Below are 23,633 nucleotides of genomic sequence, written 5' to 3'. Positions count from 1 at the left end.
GCTCAGTCACTCAGTTGTGTGCGACCCCATGGACTTTAGCCCACCAGGCTCCTCTGTCCATGGAATTTTCCAGGCAAGAGTACTAGAGTGGGTTGCCATTTCATACTTCAGAGGATCTTCTCGACCCAGGAATCAAATCCACTCTTCTTGCTTCTCCTGCATGGACAGGTGGACTCTTTACCACTGTGCCACCTGGGAAGCCCATATGTGTGCATATATATACACATATGTGTGTATATATATATATATATATATACACATACACACATGTGTGTTTATATTATATACACATATGTATATATATACGTGTGTTTGTGTATATATATATACGGAGTTTGAATCCAGGCTCATATAATGATAAATATTTTTTTTTAGCTTAGATCACTTATACCATCATCAGTAGGACATTTGACAGTGTGTGTGGGATTTCCCTGGTGGTCTGGTGGTGAAGACTCTGTGCTTCCAACACAGGGGTAGAAAGTTCAGTCCTTGATCGGGGAACTAAGATCCCATATGCCAAATGGCACAGCCAAGAAAAAGAAAGTGTGTGGAATATGGGATTATTCTTGGTCACTGGGGCATCTAGCAGCACACAGAAATTGTGACAAGAGAAAATCCCACACAAATTTCCAGAACTTCTAGGGGATGGTACGACCCCTGTGGTAAACAAAATATGAACTCTTTGCAAACAGAGATTTTTTCCCAATTCATATTTATAGCCTCCAGGTCTCCACAGTGCCTGACACTAAATGTGTGTTTGCTGAGTCAAAGGAGCTACGATGAGATTTGCTGGGGTGTTTGTATAATGTACCAGCAGTTTCCATGGATATTCCAACAAAATGTAGCTTACTGTCAGAGATTTCACATGCTCATGTCAGCTTTGATCTCTTTCAAAATACAAATATAATGCCCTACCCACCTGACCAGTATTTTTCCTACTTATTTTTGTCCATTTCTACTGTGAAGGTACAATACCTTCATGGAGGTCCATTCTTAAGAGAGCAACAACAATGAACCAGACTTATATACTGACCCTTGCAGGTGCTACCTAACTGAATCCCCTTTCTGACCTTCCCATCGATGTTCATTTTTTGGTTTGATAAATGTGATACATTCTTAAAATATCCTAATGGAGATGTCAAATAGGCATTTGGATTCAAAAAGTTCAGAGAAGCCTGGACTGGAGATCAGAAAATCTGGGTCATGAGCAGAGAACGGGTTTTGAAAGCCATAGGAAAGGAGGATTTCACAGGGCAAGAGAGGAGGGCAGGACACAGCCCCAGAGTGCATTTCTGATACTGATAGGTTTAAAAAAAAATGCACATATGAACAGTACTAGCAGCCATGTTTAGAAAAGAAAACAAAAATCAAAATAAAACTTCACAACCCACAAGAGCAGGAACTAGTCAATCGGAAATCCTAGCAACATCTGTAAACTATCCATGCAAGAAGAAGGAGTGAGGTATAGCCAACTTGAAATACACATGGTATTTTTATGTGACATGTAATTAGTTTTAGGAACTTACTACCACAGAATATTTATTTTGGGGTAACTAGCATAGAAAGTCTAAAAAAAGAATTCTTTTAGACAGTTGTAAGGGATAAGAATAGTGTTACAACACATTAGGTAAGAAGCTGTGTGGTACCCACTCCCTCTCACATTTACCTGGCCTTGCTAAATGAATGTTCCAAAGGCCAGAACAGTCTACAGACACACTAAAATGGTTTCTTTCAACTACAAGGTGACATAACTTCCCAGGTGCTTGGGTAGTTTTTTTCAAGCCCAGTTTCTCAGAAGCACCTGAATCAGCCAGACCATAAATGGATAGAGGATACAGGAGGAAATGCAATGTCATTTCTGGAGCCCTTCTAAAAAAGTAATGTGCTCCCAAAAGTTCTGATTTATTACTTTCCTATTGAGATTTTTTTTTAAATCCACCTCTTTTTATCATAGTTTTAATACAGTGAAAAACATTAATTTCCTAGAAGCATCTTCTATAAAATTAAAAAGAGTAGCCTTAGGATTCTTCACCTCCATTTAGTCTGTACCTTGGAAGCATTTTCTATAACAGCCTCTTAAATAATCAACTATAAAACAGGAAAATCAGTGTCAAGATGAATATAGATTTAAAAGACAGTAATTCATCTAAGCTTTGTGACTGCCTTTGGTAAATTCAGTTTTCGTCTCTGGCCTTTGATCCCTAAACCTCTATTGCCATGTAATATTACTTTCTTGTTCAAAAACGTATTTTATTCTTAGAAAATATGGATATCAAGGCCCTATTCTTAAATTCCCTCTGGCATTCATACCACCATCATCACCACCAACAGAAGTAATTTAGGAAGTCATCTGTGAGGTGTAATGATAGTAAGACCTCCGCAACAGCAGTCAAGAAGCAAGAGACCTTATTCCTCAGTTTTGCCTTAGACTCTGTGGTCCAGTCTGTGACTTCATTTCTCTGGGTCTTTGCTCACCTTTAAAATAGGTGTGTTGTACCACATGATATCTGGAAGCTCTGCTATAATTTTATACTTTTGGCTCATCCCCCTGGGCCTCTCATAGTGTCCCATGCCAGAGCAAACCCAGCCCCAAACTATTGCCTGGCCTCTGCCAGTAGGCTGCAGGCACTGAAGCAGTTTGCACAGTGGGAAAAAAAAAAAAAATTACGTTTTTGTCATTAAAAATAAATTAAAATGTTTTATTATATATTGATACTATTTAAAATGCCAGACATACAAAAATCAAATGGACTTAGTTATCTATGAAAAAAAGCATACTAAAGAAAAATTTTTTAAATCTACTTTGTTGCAATTGTCAAAGTTCCTTGTGCCCAACTGGTTTCATTGATAAGAAATTCTGTTTAAGTGAAGGAGATCAAAAGAGGAAGCAGCTTTTTGAAATGTCACCTACTTTTAAGCAGTAAGAATTCTGTGTTTTAGGATCAGATTATTCTTTTAAGCTAAAAACTATTTTTTTTTTTAAATTCGGAAACAAGACCTTTTTGTCTTTAGCTAGCATAGAAGCCATTAATGTGCATATTTTCATATCCTACTTAGAAGCCCTATTCCCTCAGGACTTACTAAAGAGATGTAATTATGGTCACCAGCAATCTCTTTAGCCTCTTTGAGCAGAGTTTTCTTTGAATTTGTATTCACAAGGAAGCATTTCACCTTCAGGTGAAATAAGCATGTTAATGGGTAGATTGGCATGACCATTAATACTGTGCTGGAATACTACATTGGGCTTCCCTGGTGGCTAGATGGTAAAGAATCTGCCTGGAATGGGGGAGACCTGGGTTTGATTCCTGGGTCAGGAAGATGCCCTGGAGAATGAATACTACGTGGGCTGAGAGACAGAATCCTCTGTTCCCACACTCTGTTTGCTGTCTCTTAATAGCCAGTAAAAGGGGAAAAAATCAACTAGATAGTGCTAAAATAATGGGTCAACTACAAAGTATGAGTGATGTTTACTGAACAATGATGTAGCTATTCCTGCTGTTTGTAAGCCTTCTCCCTTGTCCTACCTTCCAGAAACATGGTAACATTGTACCTTCCAGCTTTCTCTGGTGAGGAAGGAGGTGGATGTGATAGTTCTGGCAGATTTGTGAGTTTAAATGATACAAGTCACTTGTACATTAGAGCACCTCATTGCCTGTATATGACTCCCAACATTTTCTTTCCCAGCAAACCAACCTTGTTCCAGATATTAATTTTTATAAGATCCTAGGTCCTGGACAGAGAGGACAATGCTAACAGCCTTCATTTTCACAAAAACCCTCTGATGCAGAGACTGGAATCTGTTTTACAGGCAAGGAAATTAAGGTTCAGAGAAGTGAAGTAATTTTCCCTACGGTGACCTAGCTGAGGATTTTTTTTTTTTTTCTCTCTCTAATAGGAGCTGAAATCTAGCAGTGGAGTCCAGTGAAAAATACCCACAAAGCAGAGGAAAGCCTCTGAGTTCCTTCAACCAGAGTTCTTTTCTCTGCTGGAGATACAAACGTCCTGGGATGGGACTCAGAGTCATATCCTTGGGCAAAGTGATCCCAGTGGATTTTTTAAATGCTTTTTTCACCTGCTCCTTCAGCTAGAGGAGGCCACTGTTGTTTTTCTTTCCTGATGAAATTAAATATCCCAGCTTCCTTACCGGACTTGAGTTCTAAGTCCAGACCCTTCAGGATAGAGAACATGAGGCAAACACTTTATAGTTTAGCTCCTTTATTAGAAACAGCAATCCTAGGGAAGCAGGGGCTAGCAAAAGAAGAGTAAGCAAAAAAGGAAGACAAATTTAAGCGGGTGCTTGACTGACTGAGAAGCTGCTGTTTTGTATAAAGTACAACAGACTGCTCAGTCTCACAGGACCATCTTCTAGAGAAGTTGTGTGAACTACTGCATTTCAGGACAGAAGAGCAAGGAATTTATTCACCAGGATAAATGATGTAAATGATAGATAGATAGATAGATGCATAGATATAGGATGAGGTGGCATGGATGGCTGTATGGACAGATGGACAAAATATAGATCTTCCAGAATTTTACATTGTGTCATAGGTGATCACTTAAATGCCTGTCTCCTTCCTAACACTGCAGGTTCTTAGCGAGAAGAGTCAATTGTTAAAGGCTTAGGTTCAGACAGGATTAGGTTTGAATCCTATCTTCAATGTATACTAGCTCTGTGACTTTTGAGCAATCACTCAACTTCTTTGAGGCTCCGTTTCTTCATCTATAAAATGGGGATTAATACTATCATCTCAGAGGTGATTGGAGGGGTAGATGACAAGTGAAGTATAGAACTTACTATGTCATGATGTTATAATATACTATGCTATTATTATTCACCATATCATCCAGTACTTCCAAAAGGATGCTTCACATTGTTTAGGCACATGATAAACATCTACATGTTTAAGTCACATCCTGTTTTATTCTATTTCCATTTCTAGTTTCTATTTCATTTCCTAACCACCATGGCTGTTCTTTTCTAAATTTCTCTCTCCAGATGCCCTTAACCATATATTGATTGGGCTTCAATCTAAATCATCACCAACCAGAGTAATTCATAAGATGATGTGAACAAGGTATTATCTTCAAAGAAAGGTAGAAATAAAATGGGACTTAATAATTGATGTTCAAAAATATCAACATACTAAAATGTATTGCCAATTCTGAGTCCAAAGTGCCAGGAACTTTGTAGCTGGAAAATTCTGGAAAATTCTAGGGATGTCACCCTTGTGCTTGTCTGGTGGGCTTGAATGGATATAATTAAAAGGAAAATTGTGGCCAGCTCTGTTGTTGAGTTGAAATTTTCAAAATGGATGTAATATCCCAAATCTGGTGATTATGACCCAGCAATTCACCTGCAATGCAGGAGACACAGGAGACATGAATTCAATCTCTGGGTCAGGAAGATCCTGTGGAGAATTAAATGGCAACCCACTCCAGTATTCTTGCCTGAAAAATCCCATGGACAGAGGAGCCTGATGGGCTACAGTCCAGGAGATTGCAAACAGTTGGACACAACTGAATGAATGACTAAACAAATAAGCAAAGAGAAGAAATTAAGATCTGAGATTCAAAATGCGGGAGATGTCCACACATCTGCCTTGGAAAGTTTGACGTGTTTACTTGCATCACAAGTTCTTAGAGATTTTTCTCATTTATTTGTTAATCTAGCAAATGTTAATTATCTGTAAAACTCTGAAGCAGCAAAAGCATCAGAAGCAAATCTGCTCTGACAATTCTTGTAGATTCCAGACATAAACAAGGTACTGCTAATTAATTCTAAAAGCCTCCAAACAAACAACTAAAGGGAAAGTTCTTGAAGGGAACAACAACAAAACGCATTTAACGTTAAGTTTTACCTAGAGACAGTTCTTCAGCCTCACGGGAAGCAAAGAGTGTAAAGTCTGGCCCAGCGATTCATCTAATAAATCATAATTGTTCCTGTTTCCTTTCTCCTGTTTATGTAGCAAAAGCTGTTGGCAGCACATCAGTTCCTAATAGATGAATAGATTTAATGCATTTGCTCTGCATCCTTACCTAGAGACCTCATCCTGGCTGTTCTGGAAATGATTAAGCAGTGGCAGACCCTCAGGTAGAGAAATGGAAGCAGCAGATAAACCTCTCAAATGAGCCACCTGCTTTCCCCACATTTACCTTCAAAATAGAAGCTAAATACAAACAGAATGATCCATGCAAAATGCCAAGCAAAATGAAAGATGCTTAAAAAAAAAAAAAAAAACTTCCTTTAGGCAAATTTTGTCATCACTATCATTTTACAGATAAGAAAGTTACAGATTTTGTGCTTGTCCTTGAAAACGCACCCTTTACCTGGAGGCTCTGTATGTGTCTATAGAATCATCAGCAATCCTAATTATACCTAGTAGGTATTCAATATCTACTGGATTGAATAAAATTAAAATATATATTGGATACTTGCTGTGTATAAGACACCATGAAAAAAGCAGGGAATGTGTCAGTCACTCAATCATGTCCAACTCTTTGTGACCCCATGGACTGTAGGCTGCCAGTCTCCTCTGTCCATGGGATTCTCCAGACAAGAATGCTGGAGTGGGTAGCCATTCCCTTCTCTAGGGCACTTTCTGATCCAGGGATTGAATCCAGGTCTATTGCGTGACAGACTGATTCTTTACCCTCTGAGCCACCAGGGAAGCCCATAAGACCTTATGCATGCTGCTTGCTAAGTTGCATCAGTCGTGTCTGACTCTTTGCAACTGTAACCCTCCAGGCTCCTCTGTCCATGGGGTTCTCTAGGCAAGAATAATGGAGTGGTGGCCATGCCCTCCTCCAGGGAATCTTCCCAACCCAGGGGTTGAACCCACATCTCTTACAACTCCTGCATTGGCAGGCAGGTTCTTTACCACTAGCGCCACCTGGGAAGCCTGTAAGACACCACGCTAAACATTTAAGGTATATGGAAACAAATCCTTTTCTATCTGAGCCCTTTAATCAAATCTGTGGAACTGCCTTTCGACCAAGTCAATGATACAAGTTGGGAAGATACTGGAACTGATTTTAAAAACGAGTCAGAGATGCTTTTTCTGAAAACAACTTAAGAATAGGATAAATAACTGACTGGGGCACATTTTAGGTTTGTGACTTCCTACTGAACAAGAGACTTCAAAATGTCTCCAAAAATGAATCTGATTCAAAATGTTCCCTATTTCCCACCTCCTGTGTAATTAGCATATGTAGTCATGACTCATTCTTGTCTGGAATCTTATTCTTTACCAAGTTTATTTGTGTCCCTTTACTCAATTGAAAACAATTGTATAGGAATAGATGAAATAAGAATTATCTCTTTTTAGAGCTAAGATAATGGCCAAGGGTTATTAAACTGGTGGTTGAACTGAATTTGGAACCCTAATATGCAGGTTCCCAGCAAAGAGATCTGGTTAGTTCATATCAATCTAATGGATCTAAACCCTGTACATTTTTCATATCTTATTATTCATCATACATTTAGCATTTTTCTTGAAACTTTCTGTAAAATCCCTACTGTTTTTTTCCTTCTTTTTTTTTCATCTCATCTTGCAAATGTTTGTAAAGTCCCAAAGGTTATATTTTAACATTTTTTATGTATAAAATCCCTGGGTAATGCCATGCTACTTCTCTGTTTCTGGAACCATTTATGTGCTCATAACCCTGTGCTAAGTCACTTCAGTCGTGTCCAACTCTTTGCAACCCCATGGACTGTAGCCTACCAGGCTCCTCTGCCCATGGGATTCTCTAGGCAAGAATACTGGAGAGGGTTGCCATGCCCTCCTCCAGGGGATCTTCCTGACCCAGGGATTGAACTTGCATCTCTTTAAATCTGTGTCTTTAGCTGCATTTCTATCCTGAATACCTGATACATATATTTAAGTGTCTACTCGACATCATCACTTGAGTCTCATTGTTGGAGGACCCAGAACCAAATTCATTGTCTTCCTCCATAACTGCCTCTTTCTCCTGCTGTCAGTAATTAACAGCAACACCACATACCTAATAGTCATAATTCATGGGCATGTCCTCCTTTACTCTTTCTAGTACCTCCCTCCACGGGCAATTAGCTAACATATATCTATCTTTTCTCTCCTCCTTACTACTACCTCATTTCAGCTTCTCATTTCTGACCTGTTTCTCTATTGAGTCTTTTCTTGATCCTTTTTTTACCTTTGTTTTCCCTCTCATTGTTTTGCAGTGATTTGTGACTTTTTACACCAACAGAGGCTTTTGGATGAATTCTTGTAGGAAATAGGAACATTAACTTCCTCGGCTCCATTGTTCAGCAATATTTCCTGAGCATAGTAATTGTCTCAATAAGTGTTTGCTGAATGAATGAATAAATAAATAATTTAAGGATTGGAAGAAATAGGGAAGAGGCCACTATACCAGGTGTATGCTTAATTGCTTAGTCATGTCCGACTCTGCTATCCCATGGACTGCAGCCCTCCAGGCTTTTCTGTTCATGGGATTCTCCAGGCAAGAATACTGGAGTGGGTTGTCATGCCCTCCTCCAGAGGATCTTCCCAACCCAGGGATCGAACCCAGATCTCTAGCATCGCAGGTGAATTCTTTACTGTCTGAGCCTCCAGGGAAGCCCCATTATACCATAAGACTATAGAAAGTTAAATAAGCTAACCTTCATAGCAAAAGAGTTTTGTTTTTGTTTTTTTTTTTTAATAAGCTTTGTAGTTTATACTACAAGAGATCTTTAGGAAACTCACTGTGGTATATATCCTGAATGTTTCTTTTCTTGGCTAAGATGAATTGTAAAATATCATGGTTTCCAAATTGACCAGAAGTTTAGCTAACTCTGGTAGTCCTCAAATAGTTCTTTGTGGCAAAGATCATGACGAGGGATCACAAAAGGAACTCCCAAACCAAGTAGTTATTTCAAGCTTTGTGTGGGCTCCTTTTAATGAATTTTCCATAAACGGAAACCCACTGGGTCACTCGTGGTTCTTCATACCGGAGAATAAGCGCAGCAGCAGGGGACTGACTGCATTGCATCACGCAAAAGTAAACTTGATGGAGAAAGTATATTCCTGTATCCTTTAAGCAGCAAATACCGGTAGTCAGCTATACTGAAATCACGTGTCATCTAAGACATTTCCATATCAGTTACCTTGGACAGGTGCTAGTCTTAGCACAAAGAAAGAAACACCATCCATTCATGTGGACTTAAGGAAGGCACTGGGTGATCTCACTTCTATAATCTCCTAACACTATGCTCTTGAGTCTGAATGAAAAACTAGCATGTTAGGGCTATGCAATGTTAAAGGATTTGGTCAAAATATACTATTCTATGGCACATGCTCTGGGTTTTAATTCTGCTTCCACTAATTACTGTGACCTGGACTGGTTCCTCATTTACTTTTGTACTTTTGTAGCTGGTGGACAGATATAGAGTGGGAAGAGGAAGAAAGAAAAAATGGAGAGAAAATTCCATTTTAATGTTTCTTTATCATTATCACATGTAAAATAGACAGCCAGTGGAAATTTGCTGTGTGACACAGGGAGCTCAACCCAGTGCTCTGTGATAACATAGAGGGGTAGGATGGGGAGGGAAATGGGAGGGAGGTTTAGGAGGGAGGGGTCATATGTATACCTGTGGCTGATTCATGTTGATGTACAGCAGAAAACAACACAATATTGTAAATCAATTATCCTCCAATTTAAAAAAAAGTTAAGCATGAAAAAGCAGCTTCTTTTATAGGAAACTATAATATAGGACACTCTTATATAGGACACTTCAGGCTTCTGCAGAGACACCTATGCACAAGTCCTAGCTTTTGCAGATATTCATCAGTATTTATTCACTTCACACAAAAATTACTTTTGTACTCTTCTTAGACTTTAAATGTTATCAGCTGGCAAAGGACACAGAGCCAGTGTTAAGATGGACTGTCCTCCTTTGGCATATTTTTCATTGCTTTTCTAGAAAATGCAGAAGAAAGAGGGGATTGAGATGAAGAGGTTTATTAATTTTGCCAATCCTCTGTCAAGAATTGGTTCCAGAAATTCCATGCGGGAATTGAGGCTAACCAGAGATGGAGAGCTAAGCATCTAATTTTGGCCACACAGAGCTCTGTCTTTTTACCAAAGTGGAAAATTTTCAAGTAAATCACAGAGGCCCATAGAATTTGCTGAAAACAAGTCTGCAGTTCTTTAAGGCTTTCCAATTTTTAAAAATATATATGATAATTCCATGCGGTAGCCTAGGGGAAATGATCTTCACTATTATATAATTGCTCTCTAATCCTTAAGTCAACCTAATTTATTAATTTTTTTCCTCTGTGGATTCCTTTCACCTCAGCTTCCCTGTATTTTGAAGAAATGGCAACTAATTTCTTAAGCATGGTTTCAGAAAACCAACAGTGTCATGTCCAATTGCCTAGAAAAATACAAATTGCATCAGTATTCTCGGTCAGATCTTGTATTTGTGTGGCTGCTTCTAGTGAGGAACACATGCACCATCTGTGGGGTTTTCCCATTTCATCCTCATCTCTTCTTGGTAAGAGAGAAAAGAGTCAGCTAATGGGTAAATGAGCTGCGTTGTCATGGGAAGGGCAGGATGATGGGAAATCAGGCAGGGTTAAGTCTCAGGACTGCCAGCCCTACCAGGATGGGGCTCACTCAGCCACAGTAAGCAAGACAAATGTGTCCCTGTGGACCTCTGAGCTGGGCCTCTTGAAAAAACAGAACCCTCAAAAGTGGCTTTTCAGGAAATCAAAAGTGAACATCAAGACATAAAAAAATAAAAACATTTCTCATTGCTTTCATGTGTCTTTGCAAGTTGCATCAGGAATACTTCATTCCCTAGCGTTGAGGATGTTAGAAATAATTCAGCCAAACCCACACAAAGGGCCTTTCAGAAATATAGTACAATATTATTAGAATGACCAAGTAGCAACAAAGTTAGTTCGTCTTGCTTCATTTCCTTCAAAAGATTGATCGTTATCTGTAATTATTTATTCCTTCACTTCTCTGTCTTCTCGCTAGACTGTGAGCAGTCTGAAGAGCATCCTTGTTTTGTGGGTCACCATATGCTAAGACCTTCTACAATGCCTGGTACACAGTGGGTGGTCAAGAGACATATGTTGAATGAATAGATTTCTGAAAGATACAGACCAAACCAGAGCTTTCACTCATTACTGGTCCATTTCTTTCTTCTACTGTTGACCCACTTTATCTTAGCCAATAAAAAGCCCCAGGGGAATTCAAGAACATCGTTTTCCCCAAAACCATTGGGTCATGAGAGTGTCTTGAAAATATCAAGGCAGCCCCAATTTTCCACTGTAGTCTATCTTTTGTTGGTTAGCGGTCCTTTACATTATAGCGCTCTGAAAACTGCTCTCAGTTAAAAGGTCTGTGGCCCTAGGGAAGATATTTTATTCAATTCTGGTTTATCAGCTCATATTAGGTCCAAACTGCCTAGTTGCTAGTCATATCTCAATAAGAAATGAGGGCATGTGTATATGCATGCTCAGTTGTGTCCCACTCTTTACGACCCCATGGACTGTAGCCCACCAGGCTCCTCTGTCCATGGAATTTTCCAGGCAAGAATAGTTGAATGGGTTGCCATTTCCTTCTCCAGGGGATCTTTCCAACCCAGGGATCAAACCCGCATCTCTTGCATCTCCTGTATTGGTAGGTGGATTCTATTGCTTATTAAAATGCCCAAATGCTTATGAAAAAGGCCTTTCTTTACCTCTGTCATTCCTCATTCAAAAAGGAGTGCTGTTTTCCTAGCTTGGCACACTTTCCTCCAGGTCAAAGGGTTTCTGTGAGATTTGCTGAGTTCTGCAAAGAAGAGAGTTTAGAAAAAATTATTGTGTTTAGCCTGTCGCTTCCCAAAAGTCTGAAAATAGTCAGTGTTGATCCCTGTACCAAAAACAAACAATAAAAGCCAAACAAACAACCCCTACACAGAAACAACACTTTTTCTCTTAATTAGTGTGAAGAACTACTTCAGTGTTCCCTTGAAGACCTTTTGAGATCTAGAATACAAGATAGAATACTCATTTGGAGCCACCTTCACAAGCAGGATTCTGGCCCACACAACTCTCTCTCTACTATGCACACACCTCTTTGGCCATTATGGATAGAAACTTCTGAAACCCTGCCTACTCCCTCAAGTTTTCCCCAATTAACCTCAAGAGAGGTGATCATTTCATTTTCTAGACATCAGTCACCTATAAGATTCAAGACTACACTGATATTCTGGAGGAAATATCAGTCTTAAAATTTTAATAGTTTTCCAGCAGATTACCAGCTGCACAAAGATTACATCTTCTCATCAGCATATTTCTGGTAAGCATGCAATACATATCTGCTGCATGAGTGAATGAATGACCAGAGTGAGTATAATCACCAACTGTTTACATACATGTGAAATCATTACATCTTAGAACAGGAAAACTGAAAGAAAAATATCTGATCTTAAATATACTACTGTGACCATCACCCCATAATAAAGATTGTAATTTCTCCACCTTCCCCTCCATATTTCCAGTCTTTTACTTGCTCACTTTTTTACAACATTCATCTTCTAACACATAATTTATGTATAATTTGTTATTAAAATAAAGTCCATAAGATAGAGTTTGTTGACTATTTTATTCACTCCTGTATCCCAAATACCCAGAACAGAGCCTGGTACATAACTACCAACAAGTGAATAAGTGAAATAATATTTATTGTATATGGGTTCTACAGATGGGAATCATTGCAGGACATTTTTAAATCCTCAGTTCCATCTGAGGATTTAAAATTCAAAATTTTAAATTTAAAATTCACGTCTGTAGAATCAGAATTTTTAGGAATATAAATTCCAGGAATCTACATTTTTATCAAGGAGTCTAGGGATCCTAGTATAGCTATCCTGAGAATCTAGTTCACCTAACTCATTAGTTCACCCAACTCACTAATCTAATGATTATCCTAAAACCCAAGGAGATAAAGTATTACTCAAGGCACACAGGCTATTTAGCGGTGCATCTAAGTGTAATAATTTCTACTTTGATGAGCTTTCCACTCCAGCTATCTATGAGCTATGTTTTCCTAATATACTTTGCTGGTACTGCCATCATGGTCTTGGAGATTAATCTACGTAGAGGCAAGAGTTATGGCTTCTGAACTTGTTTTCTGTGGTCCTAGCTCCGCAGGCAGGAACAGCATGAGGTTCCAGGTAGTAAAGGACTCTGAGGTTAATGATGCTTTTGCACAGAAGAATCACCCCATTTCCATGCTAACATACCACTATTTCCCTTTCTTCTTCTAGTTCCTAGACATCTCCATTAAATGGACCACCCAGGAAACCTTTCCTCCAAAGTACCTTCATTATGACCCTGAGAGCTCTCGTCAGCTGATGTGTGACAAATGTCCTCCCGGCACCTTCCTGAAACAGCCCTGCACGGCAAGGCGGAAGACCGTGTGTGCCCCTTGTCCTGACCACTACTACACGGACACCTGGCACACCAGTGATGAGTGTCTGTACTGCAGCCCAGTGTGCAAGGAACTGCAGTATGTCAAGCAGGAGTGCAGTCGCACCCATAACCGCGTGTGTGAATGTGAGGAGGGGCGCTATCTGGAGCTGGAGTTCTGCTTGAAGCACAGGAGCTGTCCCCCTGGGTTCGGAGTGCTACACCCGGGTATGTACCAGCCAAGTTCATTAACATCACACAGAGTCAGGTAGTGGGGGAAGTTTAAGGGAACAAGTTGGTCCTGATGACATTACAGGATAGCAAATTACAAAGGTAATGGAATTTGCTAGGTATGTACTATGTGTCTGGATGGCTGCCAAAGAACCATTCCTCAGAGGAGCACTTTGCCACGACGGGCCAATTTAGTGACAAATCTCAAATGCAGCAAATCACTCTCTAATGAGATGTGTGATGGATTGCTCTTTCTTAAAGGGACACACTCTTAGTTGCACCATTCATAGCTGATCTATGTCTGTGTTTCACTTTGGCATGGACAGCCTCAGAGTGCAGTGCTTTTGGACAAACATCAGAAATGTTAATTGATACCAAGAGAGTAATTATGCTGATATTAATGAGGCTCTGGCGTGCAAACAGTGAGTAGTTATAATTAATTATATAAAAAGTGAGAATGGCTAGGGGAACTGCAGCTCATTATTAAAAATGAAGCTAGTTTTTCCTTTGGCAGAGGAGTTGAGTGTCTGGGAGGATAACGGCTATAGCAGCATCTCTTCTATGAAGCTGATTCTTTATCTTAGACAAAACAGACTGGCAAGCCAAGAGTAAGTACTTGTCTACAAACAAAGTACTTTCTCTTTTTGCATTTTGAAGAGCAGAGATTAAGGCCACTTTGCACTGAATTTTTTAAAGCTGCAATCCACCTTTTTTTTTTTTTTTGCTACGTTCATGAAGTTTCAGTATCGTCTGCATGTTCTCCTGGCCTGGAAAAATTAAGAGTATTCACTCACTTTTCCGGAGGAAGCAGTATGGGTATAGATTCCAGTTATTCAATTTGAATCAGTGTTTCTCAGTCTCAGCACTACTAACTTTGGGGGCTGAATAATTCTCTTCGTGGGCAGCAGTCCTGTGCATTGTAGCATGTTCAGCAGCATCCCTGGTCTTTAGCCACTAAATGCTAAAATAGTACTCTTTCCACTAAAGTGTCCCCTAGATGGCCAAATCACCCCTAGTTGACAACCATGGGTTCAGAGCATGTGAATTACTTGTAACCATTTTGACTTTCAGAAGTTGCAATATAGAGTCTAAATTATTATCAACATTTTAGGTTTCTGGAGAAGGAAATGGCAACCCACTCCAGTATTCTTCCCTGGAAAATCCCATGGACAGAAGAGCCTGGTAGGCTGCAGTCCATGGGGTCACAAAGAGTCGGACACGAATTAAATATATTCAAAAACTGAACTATTAAGTGTCCTAAGTTCTGAATTTTATAAAATCAGTCACAGAGGGTGCAAATTGCATGACAGTTCCTTAAAATGCCTCTAGTATAAGTCTTTGAGGGAGAAATTGGTGACACTTCCTAATTTTTACTGGATGACAATTTGCGACTCAAAAGCTAACCCAAGTTGTAGAGGGAGAAGCCCATCCAACAGAAACAGATGCATTTAATTCCATTCAGTAATTTATATATGTAGGAAAATTCATTAAGCAGGGCATTGCAGTTTGGAAACTAGAAAGTTTTGAAAAATAATGGAAATAGTAAGAATTTTACTCATATAAGCATGAAAATCTGTTTGTAGAATGAAGTAAGCACACAACCGAAGTCTTAGCACAAAGGTACACAGAGGTTTATTTATTTACTCACCTCTCTCTGCCTAAAATATAAAAGGTTTCCAGACCAAAGAGAAGGCAAGATTCTGCAGTTTTAGTCTAAAGAGTATTTAACATTCATTCTCTGTTGTTTTGAAGTCAGATTGCCTTGTCTTCAGATTTTACAGCTGACCCTTGAACAGCATAACATGGGTTTGAACCTCGTGGGTCCACTTCTATGCAAATTTTTTTCAATAATACTACAGTAATACCTGATCCCAGTTGTGTGAATCTGTGAATGCAGAACTCTGGCTATAGAAGGCTGACTATAAAGTTATAATGGGATTTTCCAATGCAAGGAGGTTGGGTCCTCTAACCCACCATTGTTCAAGGATCAACTGTAGTTAGTTCTATTAGTTGTATAATTCTTATATAATTGTTTATGCCTAGCATGGTGAATTCTCAACTGAAAAGCAAAATTCCTCTTGCCATTCTGTTTCACGTTTTGCCTACCAGATTATACTTTGGGTATTTCTCTTGACATTAACAAGGCAAAATCATTTACTTAGATGGATACATCCTTTTATAAGAAGTTCTGTCAATCATGAGAGAGGGAAGCCCTTTACAGAAAGGTCATTACATAAAGCCTCCACATATATTAAGAAACTTTCCTTCTATAATTCTTGGATTCCTCTTGGTAAGGAACTTTAAAGGCTAAATTACCTGGAAGAGTGTCTTGTGCCTATGACCTTCTCATTGGAATGCAGAAGAACACCCAAGCCATCAACACGTATGTGAAGAATTAAAGATTCTTCTTTGTGCAGCTGACAAAGGGAGATTTGGATCCAGATGTCTAAGACCATTTATTCCCAGAATATTCACAATAAAATAATACCATGCAGTCCATGCCCAAATACCTCTGCTTATGATACTGTAGAATTTGGTGTGGAGTTGGATCCCCTTTAAGGAGAGGAGTATAGTAAGAAAATACTAAAAAAAAAAAAAGAGACCTCTTTGTAAGGTGGTTCCTAAGATAATGTCACTGCAACCCTGGAAATGGCATTTAACATGTTAAAATTTCATGCTTGGTCTCCCCTTTTCTTTTTTTCTGCCACCTTTTTGTCATTTTTATTGGTCAATGCATTATCAAACCCTTTAGAAAAGAAAGAAGCCAGAGGTGAAAATAAAACCAAATTCACTGTGCTCTTTTTCCCTTTTTTGGTAGAGAATGCAATGAAATGGGAGGTTAAAAGTTTTAATAAATGAAGTTTATTAACTTTCTCTAACTTTCATTTGTTTCTTTAGTATTTGATATCTTGTGTCAGCCAGAATTGCCCTGGAATAGCTACATTTGAACACTGGAGTCTAAATCTGTTCAACTAGCTTACACTAGATGGAGGTATTTTCATATGCAAATACACTATAATGTATGATCTACTCAGGCATAGAGTCAAGGGTTTTAAAGATGTTTATTTTTAATAGCATCTTGGGTTGTTGACTGGTTCAAGTTTTTCTGTCAATGATTTCCCCAAATTTATCAAGTATCTTTCCACCATGAAAGAAAATGCCCTTTCAGTCACCCTTGCCTGAAATTTTAACGACTGTGCCCTTTTTAAACTCAACAGTTTAAGCAAATGGTATATCATCTTCCATTTATTATGTAACTGCAGGCTTACGCTTAAGTCCACAGTTAACTTTATGGCCACCTTCAAAAGTTTATTATAATGTTGTAAATTTTTACTTCTTGGGGTTAGCACACTTACGAATTGCTTCACAATTAGGATTCAGAAAAGAAAGAACTTCCGTAGGAATCGATTGGGATTTAACGATGTGGCATACCACGGGTACTGATTTCAAAGAATGATATTACAGTGGTTACACAGCAGTTATTTTCATGATTTTCCAGGGATAATTGTGTGGAGAATATGGCTGACAACAAGATCTTCCTGACAACTTCAGCACAGGCAGGACTAATTGAATATCCTACCCTTCTTTTCTTCCCTCTCCCATTATGTGCTTTGTAGGTAACAACAGAACACATTTGTGTTTGTATTACAAGGAGGAAAGAATGCCTAAGGGGTTCACTGTAGAAGTTTTGTTCTGTCTAATGAAGTGAAAAATGAAAATGCCTGAAGTTTCCTGCAACATAATAGTAGCAGTAAAAACCAAGTGAAAAGTCTTACCCCAACTCTGTTAAGATGGTTTCTGCTGCGAGAGTACTTGAGAACAATGTGCTAAACGGCTTGATATTTTTGTAGGAACCCCGGAGCGAAATACAGTTTGCAAAAGATGTCCAGATGGGTTCTTCTCGAATGAGACATCATCCAAAGCGCCCTGTAGAAAACACACGAATTGCAGTGCATTTGGGCTCCTGCTAACTCAGAAAGGAAATGCAACGCATGACAATATATGTTCTGGTAGCAGCGAATCATCGACTCACAAATGCGGAATAGGTAATTATGTTTCAAAATATCAATCTTCGTACCACCTCTGGGTTGAATACAAGACTCTCTGGTCCTTCTTAGTTAAACTTATATTTCCCCTTTCTTGAATTTTAACCAACTAAGACTATTCTCTGTGCATCATTGCTAAAGCCACAACTCAAAAATCTTTCAAAAAGTCTCCATCTTCCTATAATAGTGCTCCAAACCCTGACTTTCACACTTGAATCACGTTACCCACGGAAAAGGGGTGAAGTAAGATTATGTTGAAGGTCACATTATCAGAGTCCAAGTTGCAGAATGTTTTTAACCTATGCATTTTTATCACTTTTACGCACATCTGTATTATTAGCCAAAGTATAAATTGGCAACTAAGAAGCCAAGTAATTGAGAGTACTTGGATCGGATTGTGTTAGTCGCTCAGTCGTGTCCAATTCTTTGCAATGCCACGGACCGTCCCAGCCCTCCAGGCTCCTCTGTCCATGGGATTTTCCGGGCAAGAATCCTGGACTGGGTTGCCATTTTCCGTCTCCAGGGGATCCTCCCGACCCAAGGATCAAACCCAGGTCTCCCGCATTGCAGGCGGAGTCTTTACATCTGAGCCACGGTGATATAAATAGATGACAAATTAGAAAGGCAATACTGGCTTTGTTACCTGTGGTATTACTGCACCTATTGCACAGAAGTACTGAGTTCCTGTATATGTCTTAAACTCTATTCAGGAAGGGTCACTAGCTCCAAGTTCAAGGTATCTGAATGCACCCCATGTTGGTGATGACACTAATCAGGTTGGTATCCTCGTCTTGTCACTCCTGCCAGCACACTAGTCTCAGACCTCCTACCAAGGACTCATCACACCGAGGATAACTGACCTTTTAGTATTTAGTCAGCTTGACTCTCTTCAAACATCTTTTTGTGCAACATAGATGTATATAAAACATAGCAACGTGGATTGGGAGATTTAAGATTTAAGCCTGGTTCCAACATTTTTTCTGTTTTATAAAAATCTTAGCTAAGTCATTCATCCTGTCTGGTTTCTTATTAAATGATGGAATGTGGGGAGGGATGTTAAAAGGAGTAACATCTAACTTTAACATTCTCTTTAATCCATTTATAATTTTATTTATATCACTCTTTGAACACTTACTATTTGCCAGACACTTTTGCTATATGGGTTTTAATCTTTACAAAAACACTGTGAAGTTTGTTCAAGTTACTGTATGAACTTGAATGGCAGAGTCAGGATTCAAACCCAGACCTAATGAATCCAAACACAGACTCTTAATCCCTACGATAGACTAATGCTACCCAGACACTCAGCTTATTGGACCTTTTTTCTAAATGACAAGTTTTTGTGTTTGATTATTTTCCCACTTAATGTATGCTTATACTTCTGTATCCATCCTTGTTCCCAAAGATACTGTGTGTATGTGTGTGTGCAGAAAATAATATGCTATTTCAGGTTACTTTTCAGGCTTTCTTAAAGACAATGATTTGACACTGGCCTTGAAGTAACTTTTAGATACCAGCCAAGCCTTTAAAAGAATGTTTAATAGTTACTTTAAAATATGTTAATATTATATTAAGTAATAGAATTTTTGCTGTAATTTTTTATAGCAATACTATATTTTTATTAGACATTTAGTAAACTCTTCCCCTCCAAAATATTCTAAAAGAATATTTCATGGGACCGAGCTGGATTGGCAATCTGCCATTAACATCAGGCAATAGAAGGTTGATTTTATTCAAATTTTTCATTTTAGCATGCAATATTCTGGAAAATGCAACTGTGTTGGTTTTTGTCCTTTTTTTCTCTATCTCCCTCTCCCTTTCCTTCTTCTTCTTCCTGTTATTATTATTATCCATTAGACATCCAAGATTCCAATTACTGAGTGAAAGTGAAAGTGTGAGTCGCTTAGTCATGTCCGACTCTTTGTGATCCCTTGGACTGTAGGCCACCAGACTCTCCTGTTCTTGGGATTTTCCCAGGCAAGAATAATGGAGTGGGTTGCCATTCCCTTCTCCAGGGGATCTTCCCTACTGAGGGATTGAACCCAGGCTTCCTGCATTGCAGGCAGATTCTTTACCATCTGAGCCACCAGGGAAGCCCAAATTATTGAGTAAATCTTCTTAATCTTCCCACCTTCCTTTTAGACATGACCCTGTGTGAGGAGGCGTTCTTCAGGTTTGCTGTTCCTACAAAGCTTACCCCGAACTGGCTCAGTGTCCTGGTAGACAATCTGCCTGGCACCAAAGTAAATGCAGAGAGCATAGAGAGGATAAAACAGCGACACAACTCACGAGAACAGACTTTCCAGCTGCTGAAGTTATGGAAGCATCAAAACAAAGACCAAGATATGGTCAAGAAGATCATCCAAGGTATGGTAGCCTGAACTAAACAACTCAAACAGAAATCAGAACACCTGCTCATCATACAACAGAAATGAGACTATGTACCTGTTTAGTTGTATGGATGCTGTTTCCCTTTGGGAATTATTGTTGGACTGAAATAGTTTTCAAATGATAGAGGAGAAGCTGTTCCTAGATCAGTCATGCGAGGTTTTATTTTCACCTACTCTACTCTCCAATTTTTCAACTGTCTCTCTGGAAGGAGAGAAAATACATTTCAAATGTAGGAATAAACCTCAGGAAATCTGACTCTGGATCCCTTAGTAGGTGTGCGAGCATCCTGTCTGATATATCTAGAAGTTCTTTAACTATTTTAGATCTTACCTCGCAATTCTACCAAGAAACTATGTGGTATTTATCTGGTAATTCTCTCCAGAGAGAATCTAAGTGTCTAGGTATCCTCTCATTAATCCTCACAATACAGTCTATTTTAAAATTACCATTTTAATAGCACATGTCGTGAGGATTAATGAGATAAGTTCTTTAAAGTGTTTGAGCTTCTTGGAGAAAGGGGCTATTTAAATCCAAGTACTCTCATGTTTTAGTTTTGTAAAGAATCTCCTTTTGAAACTGTGTGTGTGTGTGTGTGTATTATGATGGGAGTGAATTAATACAGAAGGGAAAAGGGAGTAAGTTTCATCCAGAGTGTACTATAAGCTTTGGGATACACAGAAGAGAAAGTTCTGACTTGAATTAGCATTGGGAGGACATTCTGGAAAAAAATGGTCAGGGGGCTTTCATGATGCAATGTTAATGAGAAATCCATTCTGCTCTTCACGTGTAGTTAAATGATTGAGGAATCCTACACAACTCTAAAGCCTCAAACATCTGAAACTGAGGCAACAGATTTTAGGAGACTAACATCTTTGACAGTTGAATGCTTTCACTTGTGCACAGTAAACTTGTCTTCTGTTTTTGGCAAACAAAATGTATTCTTTGAAAGTATAATTAGCCCTGAAGCAGAAAGAAAGGGAAGTAGAGAAACAGAGACAGTTAGAATTGGATGGGATCGAATTCCCTGTTTTATAAATGAAGACATTTTATCCCAGAAAGATGAAGGGACTTGCCTTCGGTCTTACAGATACTAAATGACTCATGTCATCAACAGAAACATTACTTACTCATCTATGTTTATGTCCTAGCTCATTACCAAAATATTCTCTAGGCCATGTGTATCCTACTGTTCTCTGGCCTCGTATTATTGGATTTTCAGATCTCCTGTGTGCTGATAATCCTCTGGTGCTATTTATTAAAGACTATTTGAAGCAACTAATTTTTCAAATAGCACATATATTGGTATCAATTAATGAAAGTTTATATTACAAAATAGCTAACTGTATTTTTTCTAAAATGTTACGCTTTTCATTTCTTCAGATTTTCTTAGAAAACTGAGAACAATGTGTCTCTAGTTTCTTACTGTTATTTTCCAAATGTGGGCTTTTCACAAAGCTCTGTTGGATGCCGAGAATACAGAAAGCATATTATTCTGTGGTAACACAAAATAATATTGAACTCAGTTCTCAGAAATAACTAGCGTGACCTGAGCCCTCCCTCAAAGGAAAGGAGGAGGTCGGCCTTTAAATTATGAAATGCTGGGGAACTCCCTTTTGCCTCGGGGTAGTTCTCTAGTGGCTTTAGATAGACTGTGTGAATGAATGTCTTGTTTTTGCTTCATTCAGACATTGACCTCTGTGAAAACAGCGTGCGGAGGCACATTGGACACCTGAACCTCACCTTTGAGCAGCTTCTAAAGTTGATGGAAAGCTTGCCGGGGAAGAAAGTGACGACCGAAGACGTTGAGAAAACAGTGAAGACGTGCAAATCAAGTGAGCAACTCCTGAAGCTGCTCAGCCTGTGGAGGATAAAAAATGGCGACCAGGACACGCGCAAGGGCCTGCTGCACGCCCTAAAGCACTTGAAGACGTACCACTTCCCCAAGACTGTCATTCAGAGTCTCAAGAAGACCATCCGGTTCCTTCACAGCTTCACCATGTACAGGTTATATCGGAAGCTGTTTTTAGAAATGATAGGAAACCAGGTCCAGTCATTAAAGATAAGCTGCTTATAACCGGAAGTGGTCACGGAGCTGTTTCCTCACCGTGGACCAGATCTGATGAATGAGTAGACTGTTTCTCAGGCGCTTGAGGAGGGAACAGTGATTTCTTTCTCATCACCAAGGACTAGCTTTGACCCCAGGGCCCCAAAAGAAACTATGGTGTGGAGAAAGAACTCTTATCTCTCCCCCAAAGTATAATAAACCCCAAATAGTTTATCCAGCTGACACATCTGGTCCAGTATCTACTGCCTCTATTTTCTCTTGTTACTGCTTGCAGTAATTCAACTGGAAATAAGAAATGAGACTCCATTGTGTCTTACTAAATATCAGAATGTCTAATTTAAATAGCTTTGAGATTTCAGCTGTACTAGAGGCTTTTATTTAAAAGCCATTTTTTTCTGTAAAAGTTACTAATATATCTGTAACACTATTATAGTATTTGCTATTTATATTCATTCAGATATAAGGTTTGTACATATTACCATCCTAAAGGGAAACTGTGTAAGACTTAATTTTAGAAAGAAAAATATATATATTCTGTTTATTATGATACATGAAAGAGATAAAAATATATATTTTTAACAGAATGTTTGTAGCATTTCCTAATATGTACTGCCATTCTTCCTGTGTAGAGTATTTTTGTAATATACTTTAACCTGTATAAGCTGTAATACCATTTTATAGAAAATGCATTATGTAGTCAATTGTTTAATGTTGGAAAGTGTATGAAATATAAATTATCTGAATATTAGATGCTCTGAGAAATTGAATGTACCTTATTTAAAAGATTTTATGTTTTTACTACATAAACAACATCATTAATTAAAGTTTTCAAATTATTTTTCATCGCTTCTCCTCTTGCTTTTATTTGAATGGCACATGAATGGATCTGAGGTTTCACGATTTTCCCTTTCTTTTATCATCAGGACCATTTGGGAACACTGTTAAAAATGCAGATTCCTGGGCCAATTTTTTTGAGAAACTCTAGGGAGGAGGGCAGAAACCTGCATTTTTAACATGCTCCAATGTAGTTTTTACTACACATAAGTTGAAGAATTTCTGAAGTCAAGTTTAGTAAACAAACGACACAAGCCACTTACTTATAACTGCTGCCACTAGCATCAAGAGACCAAACTATATAAGTTCTTTTGGTTGCCAGTAATGGATACTTGTGGGCTTCCCAGGTGGCTCAGTGGGTAAAGAAGCTGCCTGCCAATGCAGGAGACACAGGAGATATGGGTTCAATCCCTGGGCCAGGAAGATCCCCTGGAGGAGGGCATGGCAACCCATTCCAGTATTCTTACCTAGAGAATCCCATGAACAGAGGAGCCTTATGGGCTACAGTCCATAGGATCACAAAAAAGTCTGACATGACTGAAGTAACTGAGCAAGCAGGCATGCACTGGAAACTGGCACTATTTAATTGCAGAAAACATTAACTGGAAGGGTGATGTATTTGGTAGAATGGTACTCCCT

At 38.8% G+C, this 23,633-nt stretch overlaps 2 protein-coding genes and 1 non-coding gene across 3 annotated transcripts in view; 2 read left to right on the top strand and 1 right to left on the bottom strand.

Annotated features, from left to right (window-relative positions):
• The window catches only part of COLEC10 (collectin subfamily member 10), a 197,916-nt gene extending 180,331 nt beyond the window's left edge, over window positions 1-17,585 (bottom strand). The window contains exons 1-2 of the mRNA XM_086336408.1: window positions 17,435-17,585; window positions 11,714-11,805 (exon numbers count right to left, since the gene is read on the bottom strand). The gene's annotated coding sequence lies outside the window, so the exon portion shown is untranslated. The remainder of the gene's footprint in view (window positions 1-11,713; window positions 11,806-17,434) is intronic.
• The window catches only part of TNFRSF11B (TNF receptor superfamily member 11b), a 28,292-nt gene extending 5,289 nt beyond the window's left edge, over window positions 1-23,003 (top strand). The window contains exons 2-5 of the mRNA XM_086336359.1: window positions 13,286-13,655; window positions 17,510-17,704; window positions 19,847-20,071; window positions 21,781-23,003. Coding sequence (XP_086192485.1) covers window positions 13,286-13,655; window positions 17,510-17,704; window positions 19,847-20,071; window positions 21,781-22,169 — 1,179 coding nt within the window. The 3' untranslated portion in view covers window positions 22,170-23,003. The remainder of the gene's footprint in view (window positions 1-13,285; window positions 13,656-17,509; window positions 17,705-19,846; window positions 20,072-21,780) is intronic.
• LOC147359277 (small nucleolar RNA SNORA42/SNORA80 family) lies at window positions 2,514-2,648 on the top strand. The gene has a single exon (XR_015141364.1). It is a non-coding gene; the product is annotated as a small nucleolar RNA SNORA42/SNORA80 family (small nucleolar RNA).
• Window positions 23,004-23,633: the final 630 nt, after the last annotated feature.

Source organism: Bos grunniens, chromosome 14 (assembly GCF_055505025.1).
Source record: "Bos grunniens cultivar Pamir isolate PY7600 chromosome 14, Bosgru_T2T1.0, whole genome shotgun sequence".
Lineage (NCBI taxonomy): Eukaryota > Metazoa > Chordata > Mammalia > Artiodactyla > Bovidae > Bos > Bos grunniens.
The sequence above is the reverse complement of the archived record's forward strand: the minus strand, read 5'-3'. Positions and strand labels throughout refer to the sequence as shown.